The following is a 20,997-nucleotide window of genomic DNA, read 5'->3' as shown; positions in this document are numbered from 1 at the left end:
TTGGAGTGCCCGGAGGAAACCCACGCAAGCACGTGGAGAACATACAAACTCCGCACAGTAAGTCCGGTAGCTGGATTTGAACCCACACAGGAGGTTCCCAAGACCTTAGAACTGTGCCGCACACGCGCTAACCACTGCGCCGCCGTGCTGCCCTAAGGTTGTATGTTCACCATTTATTGTGGTGTGTCTTGGGCAGGTATAGCCTGGGGGCACGCATCCATCTTACATCCGGTTTCAAACTGGGCACATTAGGCGATTGTGCTAACCACTGCACCACTATATATTACTACGAATAACTTCTACAATAATATTACTGATAGATAGATAGATAGATAGATAGATAGATAGATAGATAGATAGATAGATAGATAGATAGATAGATAGATAGATAGATAGATAGATAGATAGATAGATAGATAGATAGATAGATAGATAGATAGATAGATAGATAGATAGATAGATAGATAGATAGATAGATAGATAGAGGTATAATTTATCTTTTATACTAACTCGAAACCAAAAAAACATTCATATGATAAATGGAAATGTTTTTTGATGTTAGTCAACTTTGTAAAGAGTCAGATATAGATGAATGAAATTAATATAATTAGAGCAAATACATTTTAAGCAATTAAACATTTAACCCAAAAGGACACTGTACAATGTTTTTACTTCTAAATGTTGCTGTACTGTTTGGCGCAATTAAAGACAAGTGATACCAAACCATATCATTTTTCTTTATTTGATTTTTTTGCTGAGCCTTTTGGTTCTTGGGGGTTCGCGGCAAGATGGCGGACAGCCATATTAGTTCCATCTAGGTGATCCTCATGTCATGTTAAATAAATACAAATTTCTCGATCTAAGAGCATTTAAAAAAAAAAAATGCATGCTCGCATGACGGTTCTTGTATTATTTGCTATTATTCAAAGAAATTGAGTTTCTTGTTTAATATTTCAATTTGTTTTATGACTAGGAGGTGCGTAATAATACACACTCTCCCTTTAAAGGCACTTCATGTGAAAAAATTGTATCATTTGTGTAAAGCAAATAAGCCCAGCACAAAATTGACTTCCAAGTAACTCAGAACTTTGGAATGGATGGGACGACTGTGTCCCCTTTTGGACAGTTCCCGAATGTACCAATTCACCATGTACTATAATGAAATCTGATAATATGAAGTTTTGAATGAAATTAAAACATCCAAGGCTATGTATTGATAAAATAATGTTATCACAGTACATAATTATGTTGATTGGAGGGACATTCTTAAGTACAGAACATCACGCACATTTCTCACTTCTTTGGCTTTCTAACAAGGTTAGCAACTTCAATGACCCGATACTGTGAGTATCAGATATCTAGGACCACGCCCATAGAGGCATGATCTGGTTAAGCGTCCCTGGTCCATATAAAAAGAGGAACTGATCGATAGTCCGTTCTCTTTTTCTAATGCCTCGCATGCAACCGCGTGGCGCGGCCGTGTGGGCCTGCGCTGCGGTCATGAGCTTAGCACGTGGGCCATATGTTAGGACCACCCAGATTACGAGACCAAATCTCTCCGCAACAACAAGTAAGAAGACGGTTTAACACCATGTTTGCTGGTTCTTGGGAATGAGCATTTTTTTTGTGTGTACAAGGGAATCTCCCCAAATCAACAAGCATTATAGCGGGGAAAGGTTTTTTTTGTGCTATTAACTTTCAGTGGTGCCCCCCAACCCCTCCTTTCTTCTATCATTAATTCTCTGTGTTGATAAATTGTGTGTGTTATTTCCATTGGCCTGGTTCATTGATTCAATTTTCTTGGGATTATAAATTCATATCACAACTCAAAGAGCTTAAGTTATAACATAATTTAATTTTTCTATCAGTGTAGAAAATTCTAGCATCCTTCGGAGAAATAAAAAGATTTATGGTGGAGCATCAGCAACACCTAGAGGCAAAGTTGTTTACTGATTGCAGTAAAGAATAATTTGTTTCAATGCTAACGATTTTCAAAATTAAAGCTAAAAAAACCTCTACATTTGCACTATGCATAGAACCTTCTAAACCTAAAAAGAGAGCATAATAATAATAAATGTATATGCGTGGCAAAAGGAATAAAAAACAATTTTCATCTTATTTAGATAAACATATATTTATGTTTTTGTTCAAAGTAGCTCATAAAATATTACTACACAAAAATAAATAAGACTCTACTGCGGGGGTCTCCAAGCTTTTTCAAGCATCAAGCTACTTTTTGTAACTAGTTAGGGCACCCAGTTTGATACGAGCATCAAAAATAGCAACTTAGCCAGATAGCTTGCTAAATAGCTTAAAAGGTAGCTTGATAGTTAGCTAAAAATGTAAACAGGTAAAAAAACGTAAAGGGAGTTAGAAGCTAGCTCAAAAAGTAATAAGCCAACTGAATAGCCAGACAGAAAGCTAAAATAGGACAGATGGCTAGCAAGAAACAAGACAAAAATTTTACTTGATAACTAGCAAAAAAGGACAAATGTTAGCGAGACAGCATGCAAAAATTCAACGAGTTAGCTAGATAGCTTGCTCACAAGCTAAAAAGGTAGCCAGATAGCTAGCTAAAACTGCACATGTTTTGCTCATTCACACTATAACCCATAAATTTGAATTTAGTTTGTTGTATTTCCTGTAAAATAAATTCATAAAAAGATGAATAAATACACGTGTTTGATACATGAAAAGATTCTCATCCGACTCTCTTACAAAATTGCTTAGAAATAGTTCATTATTACTTGAATACATTTTGTTTGTCCATAAAGCACACGAACTGGATTTTATTTATTTGAATTTCTAAATTATTAACTTATCATTTTATTACTATGTTGTTACTATGTTATAACCAAGATCATTATGAAAAATAGTGTTGAATAGACTCAGTCAACCCAAAAAAATAGTTTTACAAGAAAATCACAATGACCCAGCACTAGTGAGCGCTTTTCAGAACGGGTCTGCGGGTACCTCAACTGTCCTTAGGGGGCGCCCAGGTGCCCACGGTAGGGGATCCGTGTTCTACTGTATTGCCATTAAAGCCTTTCATTTATTTTGACGTGTTTCACAATGTTGCAATGAAAAGGTGTAAATCATTTGAAAATACATAATATGTCATAGTGCAAAGCTTTGCAAATAACATAAAAGATTGAAGTTGACGTGGAAACGGAAGAAAATATTACTTTACTGACTTAAGTTTTGATCTCAATATTTGTAATGTTGAGTGTTTGGGGTTTGATGGCGAAATCGTAATGTCCAATCCGATTCCTTTGATAGTAGAGGAGGCAGGCGAAGCCAATGATGAAGAAAAGAATCACAGCAACTCCCAGGAAGGATAAGCCAATCAGATGGAATCCCTTATTTGCGTCCTCTGGGGGCGCTGGTGAGACACAGAAAACAAACCAGATCAGGGGTCTTAATAGAAGTACTGTACTACAACCAAGCCATATGGCTTGCCTACATAGAATGCCCAAAGGACAGCCATTGATCTGCAGATGTGGCAAACTCTGGCGTGAACAATTCAGTAATGATGTTTCACATGCTAATGTGAAGAAAAGAATATTTAGTGGGGACGTAACCAGCCCATATTTTTGTAGTATCACTGTAGTAGGATTTTTGTGCTTTTTTGCAGTCTGATTTTTGTAGTATTTCTGTAGAATTTTTATCGTATTACTTAACTTTTATTTTGTAGTATTTTGTATTTTCTTCAAGGAAACTGTGGGGGTCAGATGCATCGACATTGCGTTCTGTATACACGTGTACTAGAATGACAATAAAGTAGATCTGAATCTGAATCTGAATCTGAATTTTCTCTTCAGTGTTTTTGTAGTATTTCCATAGGATATTTTGTGTAGTATATCTGCAGTAATTTGTAGTAAAACTGTAAATAAATATTTTATAGTCTTTCTGTCGTAATATTTTTGTAGCAGTATTTGTGCAGTATTTCTGTTGTAAAACATCTTGTGGTATTTCTACAGTCTGATTTTTGGGGGGTATTTCTTCAGTATTTTTATAGTATTACTGAACTTTTATTTTGTAGTATTTTGTAGTAATACTGTACTGTAGATACATTTTTGTAGTACTTCTGTCATAATACATTTAGAAGTATTTTTGTATTGTAGTATTACTGTAGTGGTATTTTTGTAGCATTTTTTTGGAAGTATTTTGAAGTACTTCCAAAGTTGCTGCTGCTGGAGCTCACTCCTTCCTTTGACAAGCTGGACCACAATTTCTTACTAGATGGGCTGGAAAAATGGATTGGTCCCTCAGCAGCTCTCTCATGGTTAGGATCCTACCTCTCAGATATTGCATTGTGTAAAAACGGTGATATGACCTCTGAGCCTTTTAGTGTTACCTGTGGCGTTCCTCAGGGCTCAATACTTGGTCCCCCATCTTCCCTCTGAGAGTTGATCTACAACCTCAGTCAAACTGTTTAAATCTAGGCTTAAAACATACTCATATTCTATAGCTTATGAATGACCTATATTTCATGTTGATGATGTCTGTGTATTGTCTGTTGATGCCCTTGCAACATACATTGCAGCCTGGTCATCCTGGAAGGGTAATCAACTCATGTGCGGCCCATTCTTGAGATTTCTGTTTTTCCTCATGCTGAGGTTTTGAGTTTTTCTTCGCCCTCATGTAGGTTTGAGATCAGGGCATGGTGTAGTAATAATATGTGGTCTGTAGAGCCTTTTGAGACTTCTTGTGATCAAGGGCTGTACGGATGAACATGACTTGGCTTAATCCCTCACAGTCTCAATACTTATTTTCATGCATCGTGTTCTGCAGCGACAACACACAGCAAATGCTATTGTGAGGGCAGGATGTCAAGAGCTCTGTGTGTATGTTGGGTGGACGTGACTGTGTGCTGGACTGTAAAAGGCAGGTATATGCTGTCAAAGAACAAGGAGGGCGCAGTAGTCATTAGGTCCACCCAAAACAAACGTTGAAGCACAGCGACAGATAGTATTTTAACGGCTCGTTACATAAAAAAAGAAAGTCAGAAGAGTGAAACGGAATAGTGATCACCACCGGGTGCTCCGTGGATTGTTATCAGGATATAAGGGTGGGGCAGGAGAGAAAGCAATAGCGGGGCCGCAGGTCCGGCCTACTGCTATGGCAATTGTATAATGACAATAAAGACCATTCATTCAACTGTAATTGTTTTGTTTTTTTATTATTTGTTCTATTGTTATTTTGTTACAGTCATACATGTTACTGATATCTGATAAAAAAAAAGTTTCTACTATTTTGGGGGAATGCAAGGGATTGCTGTCCTGAAATTAGCTTGAATTCATCTAAAAAATGACATGAGGTCTACCTAGAGGAGTGGTTCTCAAATAGTGGGGCGCGCCCCCCCTGAGAGGGCGCAATGCTTCGTCAAGGGGGGAGCGGGCGCGTTTGACCTTGGGGAGATTCTTTTTTACCTTTCAAGTGCAATTGGACCTCCACAACACTAGTGAGTAGTGGCACTCTCATTGGCGGAGTTATTTTGTCTACATATAGCCTCTATGCAGTGCAGAGATTAAGTGGAGTAAAACCTCAAATTACCCCAGGAAAAAAATGTTTAACACGGATGAAGAGACAGGCGAAGAGAGATGAGTCGAACGCGAAGACAAGGAAGTTTGATGTAGCGTGCCGTTGCTCTCAACTGTGACCACGGTGGTGGGAACGACGAAAGACCGTATTGCTTGCTATGTAAAAATTGTTGGCAGCGGACAGCATGAAGCCCAAAAATTTGAGCTGTCATTTAAGACTTTCGCACTATTGACACATTCAACAACACAAAAATATCATTCACCTTCCTCAGACTTTATTAAAGGCCCAGTCGAACGGTACGCTCTTCCGATAATTTTTGACGATCCACCTGTTCTTTGCCCACAGTCCTACATCAAAAGAACAAGCAAAAATGGTTGAAGTATTAAACAGTAATAAAAAGCATGAATGCAAAGAGAGGAGCGCACTTACAGGGACGCAAGTATCAGATCCGATCTGCAAGCAGATCTGAATGTGACAGTGCACATAAACTAGATTAACATCAACAAAGGAGAAAAGCTGTACGGACACTCGAGATGTGCTGGAGTTTCCGTTTGTCAACACGTCTGTGTACATGTTGAGGGCGCATCTGGGGGGGAAACAGCCACAAATGGCATGACAATATTAGTCTTTAGAATTTCCACTCTTTTTTCAGCTCGGCTCAATAAAAAGAGCCGTCTCTTTCGGCGCTCAAAGGGCTCTTCAGATAGTTATGTCCGCTTGATTCCATCCATGGATCCATTTTCTGTGCTTATCCACAGTTGGGTCGCAGGTGCGCTGGAGCCCATTCTAGCTGTTTTCGGGCAGTGAGCAGGGGACTGGTTGCCAGCCAGTAGCAAGGCACACGGAGACATACAACTCTTCACACTGTCACTCACACCGAGGGACAAATTTAGAACGGGCAATTAATCTGACATGCATGTTTTTGGAATGCGCGAGGAAACCCATGCAAGGGGAGAACATGCAAACTCATGGAGGCTGCTGTAGCTGGATTTGAACCCTGGACCTCTCACCGAGAAAAAAAAGGAAAAAAGAGAAAAAGGAGAAAAAAAGAAAAAAAGTGTAAATATAGAAAAAGAGAAACAAAAGAACAAAAAATGAATATAATAAGACGGACACACAGACACACAGACAGAAAGACACACAGACAGACAGACAGATAGATGGGCAGTCAGACGGATAGACTGTCATGATTACTGATGCGGGGCACCTAAGTCTGCTCCTTTGGCGCCAACAGCCTCGGACGCTGATTGGCTTTTTAAACCCCCGTCCTTCTGTCACCGGTTGTCTGTCCGTCTGCGAACCTCAGCTCACGATAGGCAAGCCTTTCGACCCTCACTCACTCCTGTCCTGATTCCTGTTTGATGCCCGGCTCCAACCCCTTTTCTGAACTTGACTACGTTTTTGCTCCCCTGTCCCGGCCATCGATCTGTTTTTCCCCGCTCTCGACACTGCCTTCGCTCGCCACGGAAATACCACTTCCGCGTCTGTGTAACCTGCTCCCCACGATCAACGATTTACGGGTCATGTATACTACCCTTTCCCTTCTTCCTAATAAAACTAAGAGAAACGCACACAAGTGGGTCCTGTCCTCAATCTGGTCCTAAAACAGACAGAGAGAAAGAAAGAAAGAAAGAAAGAAAGAAAGAAAGAAAGAAAGAACGAAAGAGAGAAGGAAAGAGAGAAAGAAAGAGAGAAAGGAAGAAAGAAAGAGAGAATTAAAGAGAGAATTAAAGAGAGAAAAAAAGAAAGACAGCAAAAAAAGAAAAAAGAAACAAAAAATAAAGGGAGTAAAAAGTTAGGAAAAGAAGAGGAAAAAATTAAAAAGGAGGAGAAAAAACAAAAGAGAAAAAGAAAAGAAAAAATGGAATACGAGAAAAAATGGGGAAAGGGTAAGAGAAAAAGGAAAAAAGAAAGAAAAAAATAGCAAAATTGAAAAAAAAAACAAGAAGAAAAGAAAAGGCTTGGAAAATAACAAAAGAAAAAAAGAGAAAATACACAACTCCATAAGTAGTGTTCTGCAAATATGCAGTAACTGACAGAAGTTTATATGTTGTAATATCCCCATCCGCCAGTCGATGGCCAACATGTCTATGCACTGAATTCTATCCCGCCAAGTGAATTGTCACAATCCTACCCCAAAACCTGGTATTTTACAAGGAAATGTGAAAATCTCTGACATCAGAAAATAACATTACCTGTTGTCCAGAAAGAAAACGCGTGTGTTGTCCAGCGGATTTTGTGTTGGGGTTGCCCAGCAGGAATAGATGACAACTTTAATCTCTTCTGCGGTCGTGTTCATGCTAACCTGTAGTACAACGGCTTCCTGGCGGGAAATGCTGGCGTTCCAAGGAAGCGCAAATGAATCCTTTAGCAGCTGCACGCTCACCTGGAACATCCCCCAACTTGTAATCGCATCTTGGATCGACCCGTACCTGGACATAACATCATCAAACTATTCATTAGAAGAAAAATAGAATCAGAATTGTCAATGATATCTACATTGTGAAACATTGTATGCAACGAGATTAGACATGGCACTCCAGGGTAAAACCTGTGATAGACTTGAAGAGTAAAAAGATAAAAGACAATCATAAAGACATTAGTTCATAATAATGATAATGCATTGAAGAATAATGCATTGTAACAATGGTGGAGTGCAAATAAGTAACATTTAGCAACAGCAATTAAACAAAAAACAATACAATTTACAAGGTGTGAATTGATATGTGTTACTTAGTCCTTATGCAACAAGTCAAAAGGAAAAATAAGTCGGTAAAATACAGTAATTATTCCTTTTTATCTAAAAACAATACTTTTCCAAAGTTATTGGACCCAGGCGGTGTCTTTCATTGCTGAGAATTGTAACCATCCTATGAAAAACTTTCACATAATGAACTGAAGATGCCTATCTCTGTGATTCCCAGTTACTAAGGTGACTTTCAACTCTTGGGGATGTCACGAAACGGAACGGGACTAGGCATTTAACGGGATTAAACAGAACTTGCAGGAATCCCTCAGAAGTCCAACAAGCAAAACAAGAATAAACAGTTATCAACAAGTTTTCAACAAGGGTAAACAATGATCTGGCAAAGGGCAGTTCCAAAAGGAGGGTTTAAGTACCCATAGGAGTAATCAGGAAAATGCAGGTCAGCCGGTGTCAAGGGGCGGGGCCAGTTGGGCGCCATGACAACCGTGCAGGGCATGACAGGGGAGTGTACATGGAGTGCAGAATTATTAGGCAAATGAGTATTTTGACCACATCATCCTCTTTATGCATGTTGTCTTACTCCAAGCTGTATAGGCTCGAAAGCCTACTACCAATTAAGCATATCAGGTGATGTGCATCTCTGTAATGAGAAGGGGTGTGGTCTAATGACATCAATACCCTATATCAGGTGTGCATAATTATTAGGCAACTTCCTTTCCTTTGGCAAAATGGGTCAGAAGAGGGACTTGACAGGCTCTGAAAAGTCAAAAATAGTGAGATATCTTGCAGAGGGATGCAGCACTCTTAAAATTGCCAAGCTTCTGAAGCGTGATCATCGAACAATCAAGCGTTACATTCAAAATAGTCAACAGGGTCGCAAGAAGCGTGTAGAAAAACCAAGGCGCAAAATAACTGCCCGTGAACTGAGAAAAGTCAAGCGTACAGCTGCCAAGATGCCACTTGCCACCAGTTTTGCCATATTTCAGAGCTGCAACATCACTGGAGTGCCCAAAAGCACAAGGTGTGCAATACTCAGAGACATGGCCAAGGTAAGAAAGGCTGAAAAACGACCACCACTGAACAAGACACACAAGCTGAAACGTCAAGACTGGGCCAAGAAAAATCTTAAGACGGATTTTATTAAGGTTTTATGGACTGATGAAATGAGAGTGAGTCTTGATGGGCCAGATGGATGGGCCCGTGGCTGGATCGGTAAAGGGCAGAGAGCTCCAGTCCGCCTCAGACGCCAGCAAGGTGGAGGTGGGGTACTGGTATGGGCTGGTATCATCAAAGATGAGCTTGTGGGGCCTTTTCGGGTTGAGGATGGATTCAAGCTCAACTCCCAGTCCTACTGCCAGTTTCTGGAAGACACCTTCTTCAAGCAGTGGTACAGGAAGAAGTCCGCATCCTTCAAGAAAAACATGATTTTCATGCAGGACAACGCTCCATCACACGCATCCAAGTACTCCACAGCGTGGCTGGCAAGAAAGGGTCTAAAAGAAGAAAAACTAATGACATGGCCTCCTTGTTCACCTGATCTGAACCCCATAGAGAACCTGTGGTCCCTCATCAAATGTGAGATTTACAAGGAGGGAAAACAGTACACCTCTCTGAACAGTGTCTGGGAGGCTGTGGTTGCTGCTGCACGCAATGTTGATCGTGAACAGATCAAAGCACTGACAGAATCCATGGATGGCAGGCTTTTGAGTGTCCTTGCAAAGAAAGGTGGCTATATTGGTCACTGATTTGTTTTTGTTTTGTTTTTGAATGTCAGAAATGTATATTTGTGAATGTTGAGCTGTTATATTGGTTTCCCTGATGAAAATAAATAATTGAAATGGGTATACATTTGTTTTTTGTTAAGTTGCCTAATAATTATGCACAGTAATAGTCACCTGCACGCACAGATATCCTCCTAAAATAGCTAAAACTAAAAAAGCCCCACTCCAACTTCCAAAATATTCAGCTTTGATATTAATGAGACTTTTGGGTTCATTAAGAACATGGTTGTTGTTCAATAATAAAATGAATCCTCAAAAATGCAACTTGCCTAATAATTCTGCACTCCCTGTATTTGCGGTTTTTATTTTGAACCACACTCAAAGCTCCCGAATCTTTTCCTGAATCAATCACGTGGTACACCAGCTTCTCTAGATTTTAAACTTGACCGTGTACGTCACCAACACACACCTCGTCTTGCCCACAAACGCTAGCCAAGCACACAGAACAATTTGATTGGGTGAGCGGTAGGGGTGGGACCAGCTATGCAACACAGCACACCATCCCCACTTTCTGCGCTGTAGGGAAATACATCCATAAACTTTTCGTTTGCATGTTTTTGTGACACATTTACAAAGAAACTCTGCTTGCACCTTGTTTCAAAACCATTATTAACAAAAAAATGGAGGTCGAAATGACCCTCAATGTTAAGTAACTGCGGGATGGAGAGAAGTTTAGAGTGGCACAATTGTTGATATGGGACACGAAGAAATATAATGCACTGAAAATGTAGCTTTTGTCTGTAGAGCAGGTTTGGCAGTTTTGCCAAATTCTGTCTTAAAATATATGGTAAGGCTATTTCTTTCCCCCCCAAAAATCTAAATATATATTGCTATTATGGCTCTTTGGGTAAAAAAAGGTCCTGATCCCTACTATAGGCGAAAAGTTCAGGAAGTTTGACCCACGCCCTGTCAGGACCAGAACAGAGACAGGACCCACTTGCGTACGTTTCTCTCAGTTTTATTGGGAAGAAGGGAAAGGATTGCACACACAATCCGGTGATTGCTGGTCGCGGGGAGCATGTTGCTCTGAACAGGGAAGTGGTACTTCTGTGGCGAGCGATGGCGGTGTTGGGAGCGGAAAAAACAGGTCAGTAGCCGGGACAGAAGAGCAAAAAACGTGGTTGAGATCAGAAAACGGGTCGAAGCCGGGAAACAGACGGGAGCCAAAACAGGAATGAGTCAGGGTCAAAAAGCTTGCCTAGCGTGAAATGAGGTTTGCAGACGGACCGACAAAAGGGGACTGACAGGACAGAATTTAAATACTGACAGGGAGCCAATCTGTCAACAAGCTGCAGCTGGCGCCACACGTGCGGGGCCAATTGCGCGCCATGGCAACCGTGACACCCCCTACTTTTAAAGACATTGTCTTTAGACAAAAATACACAAAAAACTAATGACAAAACACGCGACAAAATATAGAATAAACTAACGACCAAATTCATAACGGTTTGTTTTCACCAAAACGATCACCTATTCAGGCTTGTTTGTGCTACCAAAAGAACAAACAAGAACTAGCTCTATTAAGCTAGTCAACTTTAAAACAAATTGGATTGTTTTTGATTGTTTTTCTTTTACAGTATGCATCATAAATAGAAAGGAAAACGTACCCCATTGAGCCAAAGTCAGCAGACATTAGCATGTTTCTCCTGTAATTGCAAAAGATGGGAACTTCCAGATGCAGTTTAGGTGTCTCCAATGTCCCATTGGACGTCGTGCAGGGTTCCATGGTGTTGAACAGCGTTGCAGAAGTTATGTAGTAGGATTCATTCTACAAAAGCAAAACAGTAGTGAAGTGTTTTGATCACACAGGGAGTGCCATGTATTCTATTTTTATGACCATAAGGCGCACATAAAAGTCTATTCTTCAAATAGTGCAGCAACGGATATAGACAAGCTCAGTGGCCTTAGGGTTGGGCGCTCGCCCTGAGATCAGGAGGTCACGAGTTCGAACCTTGGTCGAGGTCAAGACATACAACATTTTTGGGTAATATCCAATGTTTTTGTGAGATCGTTCACATTTCCAACTAAATGTCACTTGTATACCATCTCCTGTGACTTCTATGCGTCTCCTGTTCGAACGCCAGAAGTGTCCCGCTTGCGCAAAAAAAGGACACGTAACGTACTCATGGATGCTAACGCTGGAGCGTATCTAGCGTATCTAGCAATTTGTAAGTCATTGTGCTACAGGAGGTTTAACAGAGGTCTCCCCCCAAATGTTAGCTAAATCCAAAACCTCATTTTACCTCAATTGAATGCTCTCTGTGTTTTCGTCCGCCGTGGTGTGTTGATTTCTTTGCTACACGGAAGACCATGGAAACAGAGCAGCTGCCAGAAGGGAACTGACGATTAATGAATCAATCCGTGCGTTTTACTTTGTAATCAATGCTTAATTTGTATTTTTAAATATGCACATTGGTATGCTTGTCCGTGTTGTTGTAAGGTGGCCGCAGCAGATGGCACCCACACCCTATAGATAGCGGTGCGCCTTGTTTATGTGTTAAATACTGTACATAAACAGAACCAGCTACGGAGACTACACCTTTTAATACTGTGCGCTCTGTGGTCGTGAAAATACAGGTATACAGTACATATACACATTTTAGCAGCTGATAACTTGTTTATTCTTTCTTCATACACTGAACTCATTGAACTGAGTGTTGGCGGCCAGACTTGATTTTAAAGAAAGGAAATATATTCTAAAATGCTACTGGAAGTATGAAAACGCAATGGAAGTGCAAAAACAATTTAGAAGGGAAATAAACAAAGGACAACAAACACAAGTTACCATCACTCCAATAAGAGATAAGTCTGAATCTAATGAAACTGTTTAGGGCATCCATACGAAGCGTTCTGTAAGACCATGTACATTGACAAGTCCAACAAATGAAGAAAGAAACGTTTCAACAAAGTCCAAGAAAGTCTTTACTGCAAGCTAGTCATGAGGTAGCCCTTACAAAATGATCTGTCAATCGCATCATGGAACATTGTCAATGAGGAAGTTACATTACAAGATTAGTCTATGCTTCCAACGATGATGAGCCTGGTCAAAGAATACAGTATTGCGAGTTGTACTTGGAACGATGTGATGAAAACGCACATTGTTCCAGAAAGATCATGAAGAATGATAAGGCCAAGATCAAATTAAATGGTTTCGATTAACAGACACAATTGCACCTACTGGGGACCTGAGAATCCACACCTCTCTCCTAAATCGTGTTTGTAATCTACTGCGTTTTCATACATCCTATAGCATTTCAGAATGAATTTCCGCTCATCAAAGTGAAGTCTGTCTGCCATTACTTGGTCAAATTGTTCCAGTCTATGAACAAAGAATAATTAGGTTATCAGCTTCTAAAATGTGTGGACACCTTGCATTTGGAGCATTGACCCCCGATCACGAACATCCCCAACATACCCTCTGACCCCCCAACTCCAATAAAGAAAAATATACAACTCACTTGAGCATAGATAGTGACACATTCATTCCAGTCTGCAATGATCTGAGCATGGCTGACATTAAACTCACTGATCCCACACTCCTGTTTGCCCAGATAAACAGTGGCTTCCCTGATGCCGTTATCGGCTAGAAACTCTCTGGCAACTGTCACTGTGATGCCTGTCACTGTGCAATCAACTGAAATGTAACCCAGTGCTGAGTACATTCTATGGGACGTATCATTGATAGTATAAGGGAGGATGTGTTCAGTCCAAATGGGGCTTGTTGATGATTCTATTGTTGTTGTTGGTAAACTGGTGGAAGTTGTTGGATCACTTGCCGGATCAGTGGAAGCAGATGTACTGGGTGCAATCAATCTGGATGCAATTCTTCTTGTTGTTGATATTGAGGTGTTTTGCACAGTTGTGATTGTTGGTGGCAAGGAGGGAGTATTTTGCCCAAGCAAAGTGCTCATTGATGCATTTGTGGTGGTGGTTGTTGAAACAGGGTCAGTAGTTGGTGTTAGTGATGTGGAGGATAGTGTCATCTTGGCAGTTGAAAGTACCATAACAGGGGTTGTTTGTGCACTTGAGCTGGTTTTTGGTACGGTGATCCAAGTTTGACTAACAAACGTGGTGTTTGGTACATTTGCTGCAGATGCTAGTACAGTCGAGGCGGTTGTCGAGGCGCTAGAGGTGGTCCTCTTTATCACAGTGAAAGTTTGTGCAACATATTTGGCTGTAGGTGGAGTTTTTGGTAAACTGATGGGAGTCGTTGGACCACTTGTTGGATCAGTAGAAGTGGATGTACTGGGTGCAATCAATCTGGATGCAATTCTTCTTGTTTTAAAACTAGAAGTTGATTGTCCAGTTGTGATTGTTGGTGGGAAAAAGTGAGTAGCTGGTCCAAGCCAAGTGCTTGTTGATGCATTTGTGGAGGTGGTTGTTGGAACAGGGTTGGTAGCCGGTGTTAGAGATGTAGAGATTGGTACCACCCTGGCAGTTGGTAGTACCATAACAGGGATTGTTGTTGCACTAGAGGTTGTTTTTGGTTCAGTGGTTGAAGTTTGACCTACAAATGTGGTGTTAATTACTTTTGTTGCTGTTGCTAGAATAGTAGAGGTGGTGGTTGTTGCACTAGATGTGGTATTTGGTATCATAGTGATAAATGACGCGATGGATGTGGTTGTAGGTGTCATGGTGGAAGTTGTTGTCATGATAGAGGTGGATGTTGGTTTGCTGGCTGTGGCAATTCCAGTTGAGGCTATAGCAGTGATCGTCCCTACGTTGATGTCGATAACAGATGAAGCTTGATCTGTTGATGTTATTTTGGGAAATAATGACAAGGTTCTGAATAATGATACTGTCGAAGGACGTGTCGGAAATTCTGTCGTCTCCATGATAACTGCACAGGAAAAAAAAAACTGAAGTTAAATAAAAAATCAATCAGATCCGTGAACCAAAGGTCTTGGGTTGTGTATTGGAGGAAAGCATTAGAAAGGAATTCTTAGCAATTCTAAACAGGGCTAGACTGGAAGATGTTGACATCAGTCCACCAACCAGACTCCATCTACTCATGACCCAAACTTGCAAAATGAACAAAAACACAAGACAAGGAAAGACTGTGGAATACAAAGAAACAAATCAATAAAAATAATTACAATAATCAAACCCGCCCTATTTATTTCTCATGCTTTCCGTGTTATGCCTTAAGGGGAAAAGGTTTGGACACCTATGTTGTGAATGGACAAACTCATTTACTGAGGTTTAAAACAAAATTAAATAGAGGTGCCTCGGTGCATATATTTATATTAACCAATAAGTCAAGCTTATTTGACCAAATTATAAGTAGGTATGTTTGAGCCCACTTTTTCTTGACCTTTACTTAATATCTTAGGGGGCATCAATATCAAAACCATACAGATATAACAATGATATGACCTAATACCTCACAAAAAAAAATAAGTGAATTTTTTAGAGAAATATCTTTAAACCAGCTCTAATTGTTCTCCCTTACTATTATATACAGTACTAACTAGCATGTTTCCATTCCTTTAACCTTGGGTTCTTGAATGTCAAATGGCCCTGAACAATTTTCATTTTTTTTTTTCTAAATACTAACGTAGGTAAAAATAACTGAATGACTGGTACTAGCTTACATCTTGATTTAGTCACCTTTATATTTAAAAAAAAAAAGGGCTTACTTTGTTAAGCGTACGCGGTCAGTATTAAGCAACCAATGCTCCAATATCAGACTATTAGGAGACAGTACTACCTTCACAGGCCCTCCCAGGCCTTTGTGGTTCTGTGTCCCTGAATCCATCAAGACAAGAACATGTGTATGATCCCCATGTGTTTGTACATGAAGCCCACTGGGAACAGTCATTTTCCCCTTGAGCACATTCGTCAAAATCTACAACAACAAATAAACAAAAAACATGTTCAGATTCAGATTCAGAAGTCAAGTCATGTTTATTTGTATGGCCCTTTATCACAATAAGTCTCAAAGGGCTGCACACACCACAGACTATAACAGACTACGGATTATTATTCTTAAAGCATCCCCCTGATCTAAAACCACATGAGGGCAAGGTAAAATTCAAAACCAGACTGCAATTTTTCTTCCGTATATGTTTCCATTATCAAACATTTTTGAAAAGGCGCCAGAGAGCCACTTGGCAGTGTTGAGTAGCCGCATGCGACTCCAGAGCCCCCGTTTGAAATATCTTTAACAAAATTGGATTGAAATACAATAAGGTGGAAAAATCTATTTACCACATTTTCCTCAAGATTTTTAAGATAGGCATTTATCCTTTTAACCATCTTGTCTTATGGTTGAATTAAAATACAGAATTAAGTGCAAATAATTCATAGCAATGAAAAATTTTAAATGCTCCAGCAACAGCTCAGATGACTAAAGATTAGTTGATCAAGGTGCTAGTACACTTTTTCATGCTAAACTAATATTTTGAGATAGGATATTTAAGTGTATGCCAAATCTCCAGTATTTAAACAATAAAAGACTCATAATATTTCAGTTGATTTGTAATCAATCCAGAATGTATGACTTGTTTTTTAATTTGCATTACAGAAAGCAAATAATTATATCACCATATTCTAATTGTATGATCCAGTCCTGTGTATAAACATATTTTTTGCTTGATATTTTTAATATTCAATAGTTCATTAACTGAATAAGAGTAGATGGTACATTTGAAGCCCTTATAATTCCTGAACTATAAAAGACCGTGAGATGAAAATGGAGACATTTTATTAAGTTTTTTGTAAGGCTATTGATTTTTTTTTTTTAATTTCTTTTCAGACCCATTAATGGTGTTATCTTAACCAGAAAAGGCGTTTTGTGTGCTTGAATCTGCCAAAACTGAGTCACGGACTGTTGGTCACTTGTGCATTTCGCAGAAAATTCGGAAAGGAGCCACCATAAATTCATAACGGTTCGGTGCTTATGCCCAGCTAAAAGAACAGGATGCCCCACAACTTCAGTAGCCCCCGTAAATCCATCAGAAGAGCCTTTGGTGCCCTACAATAACTGTTTGGAGTGACTTAAGAAGAAGGCTGCGCATAATGTCTTACAAGCTACAGTTAGTCCAGTGCTTCTTATTTACTTTCTGTTACGCCCCCTTTCTGAAGAAGAAATCCGCCCCAGGAACATCCGATGTAAACATTTCGATTACAAGTTTTCTGAGTTTTCCAGGAGTGTATTTTTACATCCTTTATAATTTCTGAGATATTCAATGTGGAAATGTTCCCAAGACATTTGAAATCCCATGTATTGGGAAAGGTGGCGCTACAAAAACATTTATTAATGTCAGGACCGGAACGGAGACAGGACCCACTTGCGTTACGTTTCTCTCAGTTTTATTGGAAGAAAGGAAAGGGTGGCACCCACGATCCGGTGATCGCTGGACGCGGGAAGCAGGTCGCTCTGAACGCGGAAGTGGGACTTCCGTGGCGAGCGATGGCAGTGTCGGGAACGGAAAAAAACGGGTCAGTAGCCGGGACAGGAGAGCAAAAAAGGTGGTCGGGATCGGAAACAAGTCGAAAGCCAGGCGCGGAGAGTAGACGTGGTCAGGATACAAAAAAACGGGTCGAAGCCGGGAAACAGACGGGAGCGAACACAGGTGGGAGTCAGGGTTGGAAAAGCTTGCCTGGAGTACACTGAGGTTCGAAGACGGACTGACAACCGGTGACAGAACGGAGTGGGTTTAAATAGGAACAGGGAGTCAATCAGAGTCCGAGGCAGTTGGCGCCAAACGAGCATGCACAGGTGCTTCACATCAGTAATCATGTCAATTAAGCCATAACATACATTAATAGTGCTACACAATTGTGGCACCTTTTGCTATGTGATACTTGGCCACCCAGGGCAATAAATACAGTGTTGGGTACATTAGAAAGAAAATATTGTTACTCACTACTTCTTCCAAAACTGAGTTAGTAACTGAATTACTCTGTAGTAAAAGTAACTAGTCACCAGGGAAAATAACTATTTCTGTTCCTTAAAAAAAGTTGTATGTGATAGTATTTGAAATTTTCTGAGCAGTATTCGAGCCAGTTAGTTGTGTTATAGAAACTTGTAATGTGTATTGCACTTCACCAGCGACAGATTTATCCTGCACTTGAAGTGCAACAAAAATCAACAGAAAAACAATATAATGAAGTTACAATCAGCATGTACATAAGCGCGCAGAAAAACATATGTAAATACGCACAAAAACATATGTAAATATGCACGAAAATCCACTGAAACGTAGGAAAACACACACAAAATATACATGAATATACACAAAACGTATATGAACGCACAAAGACATACATGAAACCACACAAAACGTAACTAGCAAACCGCTTTTAACCAGCAGTAAAACTAACGACGTTGTAACGGCCCCAAAAAATATTTTGTGAGATTACCTCGTTCCTGAAAAAAATAACACTCTTACATAATGGCGTTATATAGAACTGTGTTATTTAGAACTGCGTTATTTAGAACTGCGTTATTTAGAACTGTGTTATTTCCAACACTGAGTATAAGACAGTGATGAAGACGGACAAGGAAGATTTTTACAACGACTTGAACTAACTTAGTAACTGCAGAGACATTACATATATTTATCGGAAAATGGCTGTGTGGCGAATTGTTCATTTAACACTTCATCCTCTCTTTTGACACCATGCACAGCGCCACTTTGAAACACATTGGTGAGGGTGACCCCTAGTATGAGAGGCCTTTTCATTTTATTTTTAAACTGTTCCTGTTTCTTCGGCCCACCCGAGGGCCAGTGGCGTCATAGCCGAGGGAAATTCAATATGTAAAGAACAACTCTAGCCCCTCCTACTAGGGGGATATGGCTTTGAATGTGGATGGTAGTATTGTTGTCAAGTTTGAGGTAGTCAAGTCAAGTCACATTTATTTGTATAGCTCGTAATCACAAACTGTCTCAAAGGACTGCACAGGTTACAATTACACCATCCCCTGATCTTAAACCAACATGCGGGCAAGGAAAAACTCAAAACCCAAGCACGAGGAAAATAAGAAACATTAAGAATGGGCCGCATATGAGGTAATCCTCCCTTCTAAGATGACCAGGCTGCAATTAACGATCAACTCTCAGGGGGCAGATGGGGGACCAAGTATTGATCCCTGAGGAACGCCACAGGTAACACTAAAATGCTCAAAAGTCATATTGCCGTATTTAACACAATGCGTCCTATCTGAGAGGTAGGATTCTAACCATGAGAGGGTTCCTGAGAGACCAATTCTTTTTTCCAGCCGATCTTGTAAGGTATTGTGGTTCAGAGTGTCAAAGGCAGCACTGAGATCCAGCAGCAGCAACTTTGATGCACAGGTTACAATTACAACATCCCCTGATCTAGAACCAGCATGCAGGCAAGGAAAAACTCAAAACCCCAGCACGAGGAAAATAGGAAACCTTAAGAAGGGGCCTCACAAGTGGTAATCGCCCAGAGTGGAATATATTTAGCATTGGGTAACAGTACACAAAACATACTGAACATCAATAAAAGAAAACGATAGGTAATATGTTGAAATTTGTCCAGAAAGGTAGAGCTCAGGGGGGCTTTGGGCTGTAATTGTCATGATTACCTAAGTGGAGCCACCTGGGGTAATCATCTGGCGCACTGGAGTGCGCCTTCTGATTGGGTTATGTTCGCTATTTAAGCATTCTACACCGAGACATGGGTGTCTGAGGATTACTCCTGTATTCGTAAGACACTCCCGATTACCTGCCTTGTTGTTTACTTGATTCTGCCCGTCTGCCTTCGATCCGACCTGCTTCCGTCCATGCTACGATCTTCTCTTCAGTCCTGGTAAACTCGACCTGCCTTCGTCCCACGCTACGATTGATCACGTCTCCCGCTAACCCTTACGCTTGCCCAAATAAAGAATTGTACGAACGCTCTGGGGTCTCCTGCTCTGTTCTGGTAATCCCTGACAGTAATCCTGTTGTGTTATTGAATAACAACAGATGTAGCAGGGTTGTGGGACTGAATAACAGTTATTCAGTCCCACAACCCTGCTACATTCATTTTCCAGGCAGATTTTTGGAGAAAAGCAGATAGGCTGACACAAAAAATGTTTTTGTGTGTGTGTGTATTCAATTTTCCATTGTTCGGTGCCAGTAGTACCTAAACAGATTTTGTGTGCATAGGAGAAAACTTCAAAGTGTTGTTTTCATAATAAAAACCCAAACTATGCTGATACTCCAAATGGTTCAAGTAAAGCTTCAGTTTTACTTTGGATAAACCTCTTTGGGCATTCAGGTAAAAATAGCAGGTACCGTTTTATAGGTTTTTAAATCGGTCAAACTTTTGAACAGAAGAAGAACGTACCACTGATGCTTGTGTTGTTCTCATCCAGTGCGTAAATTGAGCTGTTCCGCAGCGAATAGATGAGTGCTGCGGATGTATTCAGGAGGCCCTGATCTTGATCGGGGCTAAAGACCACCATGAAGTTGACCACCACGCTACCCGGGGAATAGTTTCTGATCTCGATTCTCACTTGTCCTGAATCCACCATCACTCTTATTTCAGGGCTCAGGGAACGGTAGATCTGCAAGGAATTATAGCTACTGTCACTCGCTGAGTCTTTACCATTGAATGAAACATTACTTAATGTTACAGATGTGCCAACCTCATCTAAAATGCCTTCCGTGAGATTTTTGTAGGCCAGGCTGGTTTTGTTGAGAAGGTCATCAATGAATGGAATGTTAGTAAGTCGAGTGGTGGCATCAAGAATTTCAGCATCTACAAAGAAATTCCTTGTGTTGTCAGTAAATACCGTAGCAAAGATGAAAATATTTGCTTTTAAATATGTCAGAGTTTTAAGGACTGGTCCCGGCGAGTGACTGTGAATACAGCCGATTGACAGACGCTCAGACTTCCTCGGCGCGCTCACCTCTGAGGAATCAGATTTGAACGTTTTTCTATATATCTTTTCAACAAGGTAACTGAAATTAAAAAATAGATTTCAGACAAAGGCGAAAAAAACAA

At 40.3% G+C, this 20,997-nt stretch overlaps 1 protein-coding gene across 2 annotated transcripts in view; it reads right to left on the bottom strand.

The window, feature by feature from the left end:
- Nucleotides 1–476: 476 nt before the first annotated feature.
- Nucleotides 477–20,997, bottom strand: part of umodl1 (uromodulin-like 1) — a 35,898-nt gene continuing 15,377 nt past the window's right edge. Inside the window, exons 8-16 of one of the 2 annotated variants that reach the window (XM_088321473.1) lie at nt 20,639–20,751; nt 20,338–20,557; nt 15,743–15,880; nt 13,491–14,872; nt 11,640–11,800; nt 7,740–7,976; nt 5,974–6,130; nt 5,807–5,891; nt 477–3,382 (exon numbers count right to left, since the gene is read on the bottom strand). In XM_088321473.1, coding sequence (XP_088177599.1) covers nt 3,195–3,382; nt 5,807–5,891; nt 5,974–6,130; nt 7,740–7,976; nt 11,640–11,800; nt 13,491–14,872; nt 15,743–15,880; nt 20,338–20,557; nt 20,639–20,751 — 2,681 coding nt within the window. In that variant the 3' untranslated portion in view covers nt 477–3,194. The remainder of the gene's footprint in view (nt 3,383–5,806; nt 5,892–5,973; nt 6,131–7,739; nt 7,977–11,639; nt 11,801–13,490; nt 14,873–15,742; nt 15,881–20,337; nt 20,558–20,638; nt 20,752–20,997) is intronic. The other variant, XM_088321474.1, reaches the window with a different exon arrangement.

The sequence above is a fragment of the Urocampus carinirostris genome, chromosome 17 (assembly GCF_059441175.1).
Source record: "Urocampus carinirostris isolate Australia breed hairy pipefish chromosome 17, RoL_Ucar_1.0, whole genome shotgun sequence".
Taxonomy (NCBI): Eukaryota; Metazoa; Chordata; class Actinopteri; order Syngnathiformes; family Syngnathidae; genus Urocampus; species Urocampus carinirostris.
Note: the sequence above shows the minus strand (reverse complement) of the source record. Positions and strands in the feature narration are given on the sequence as shown.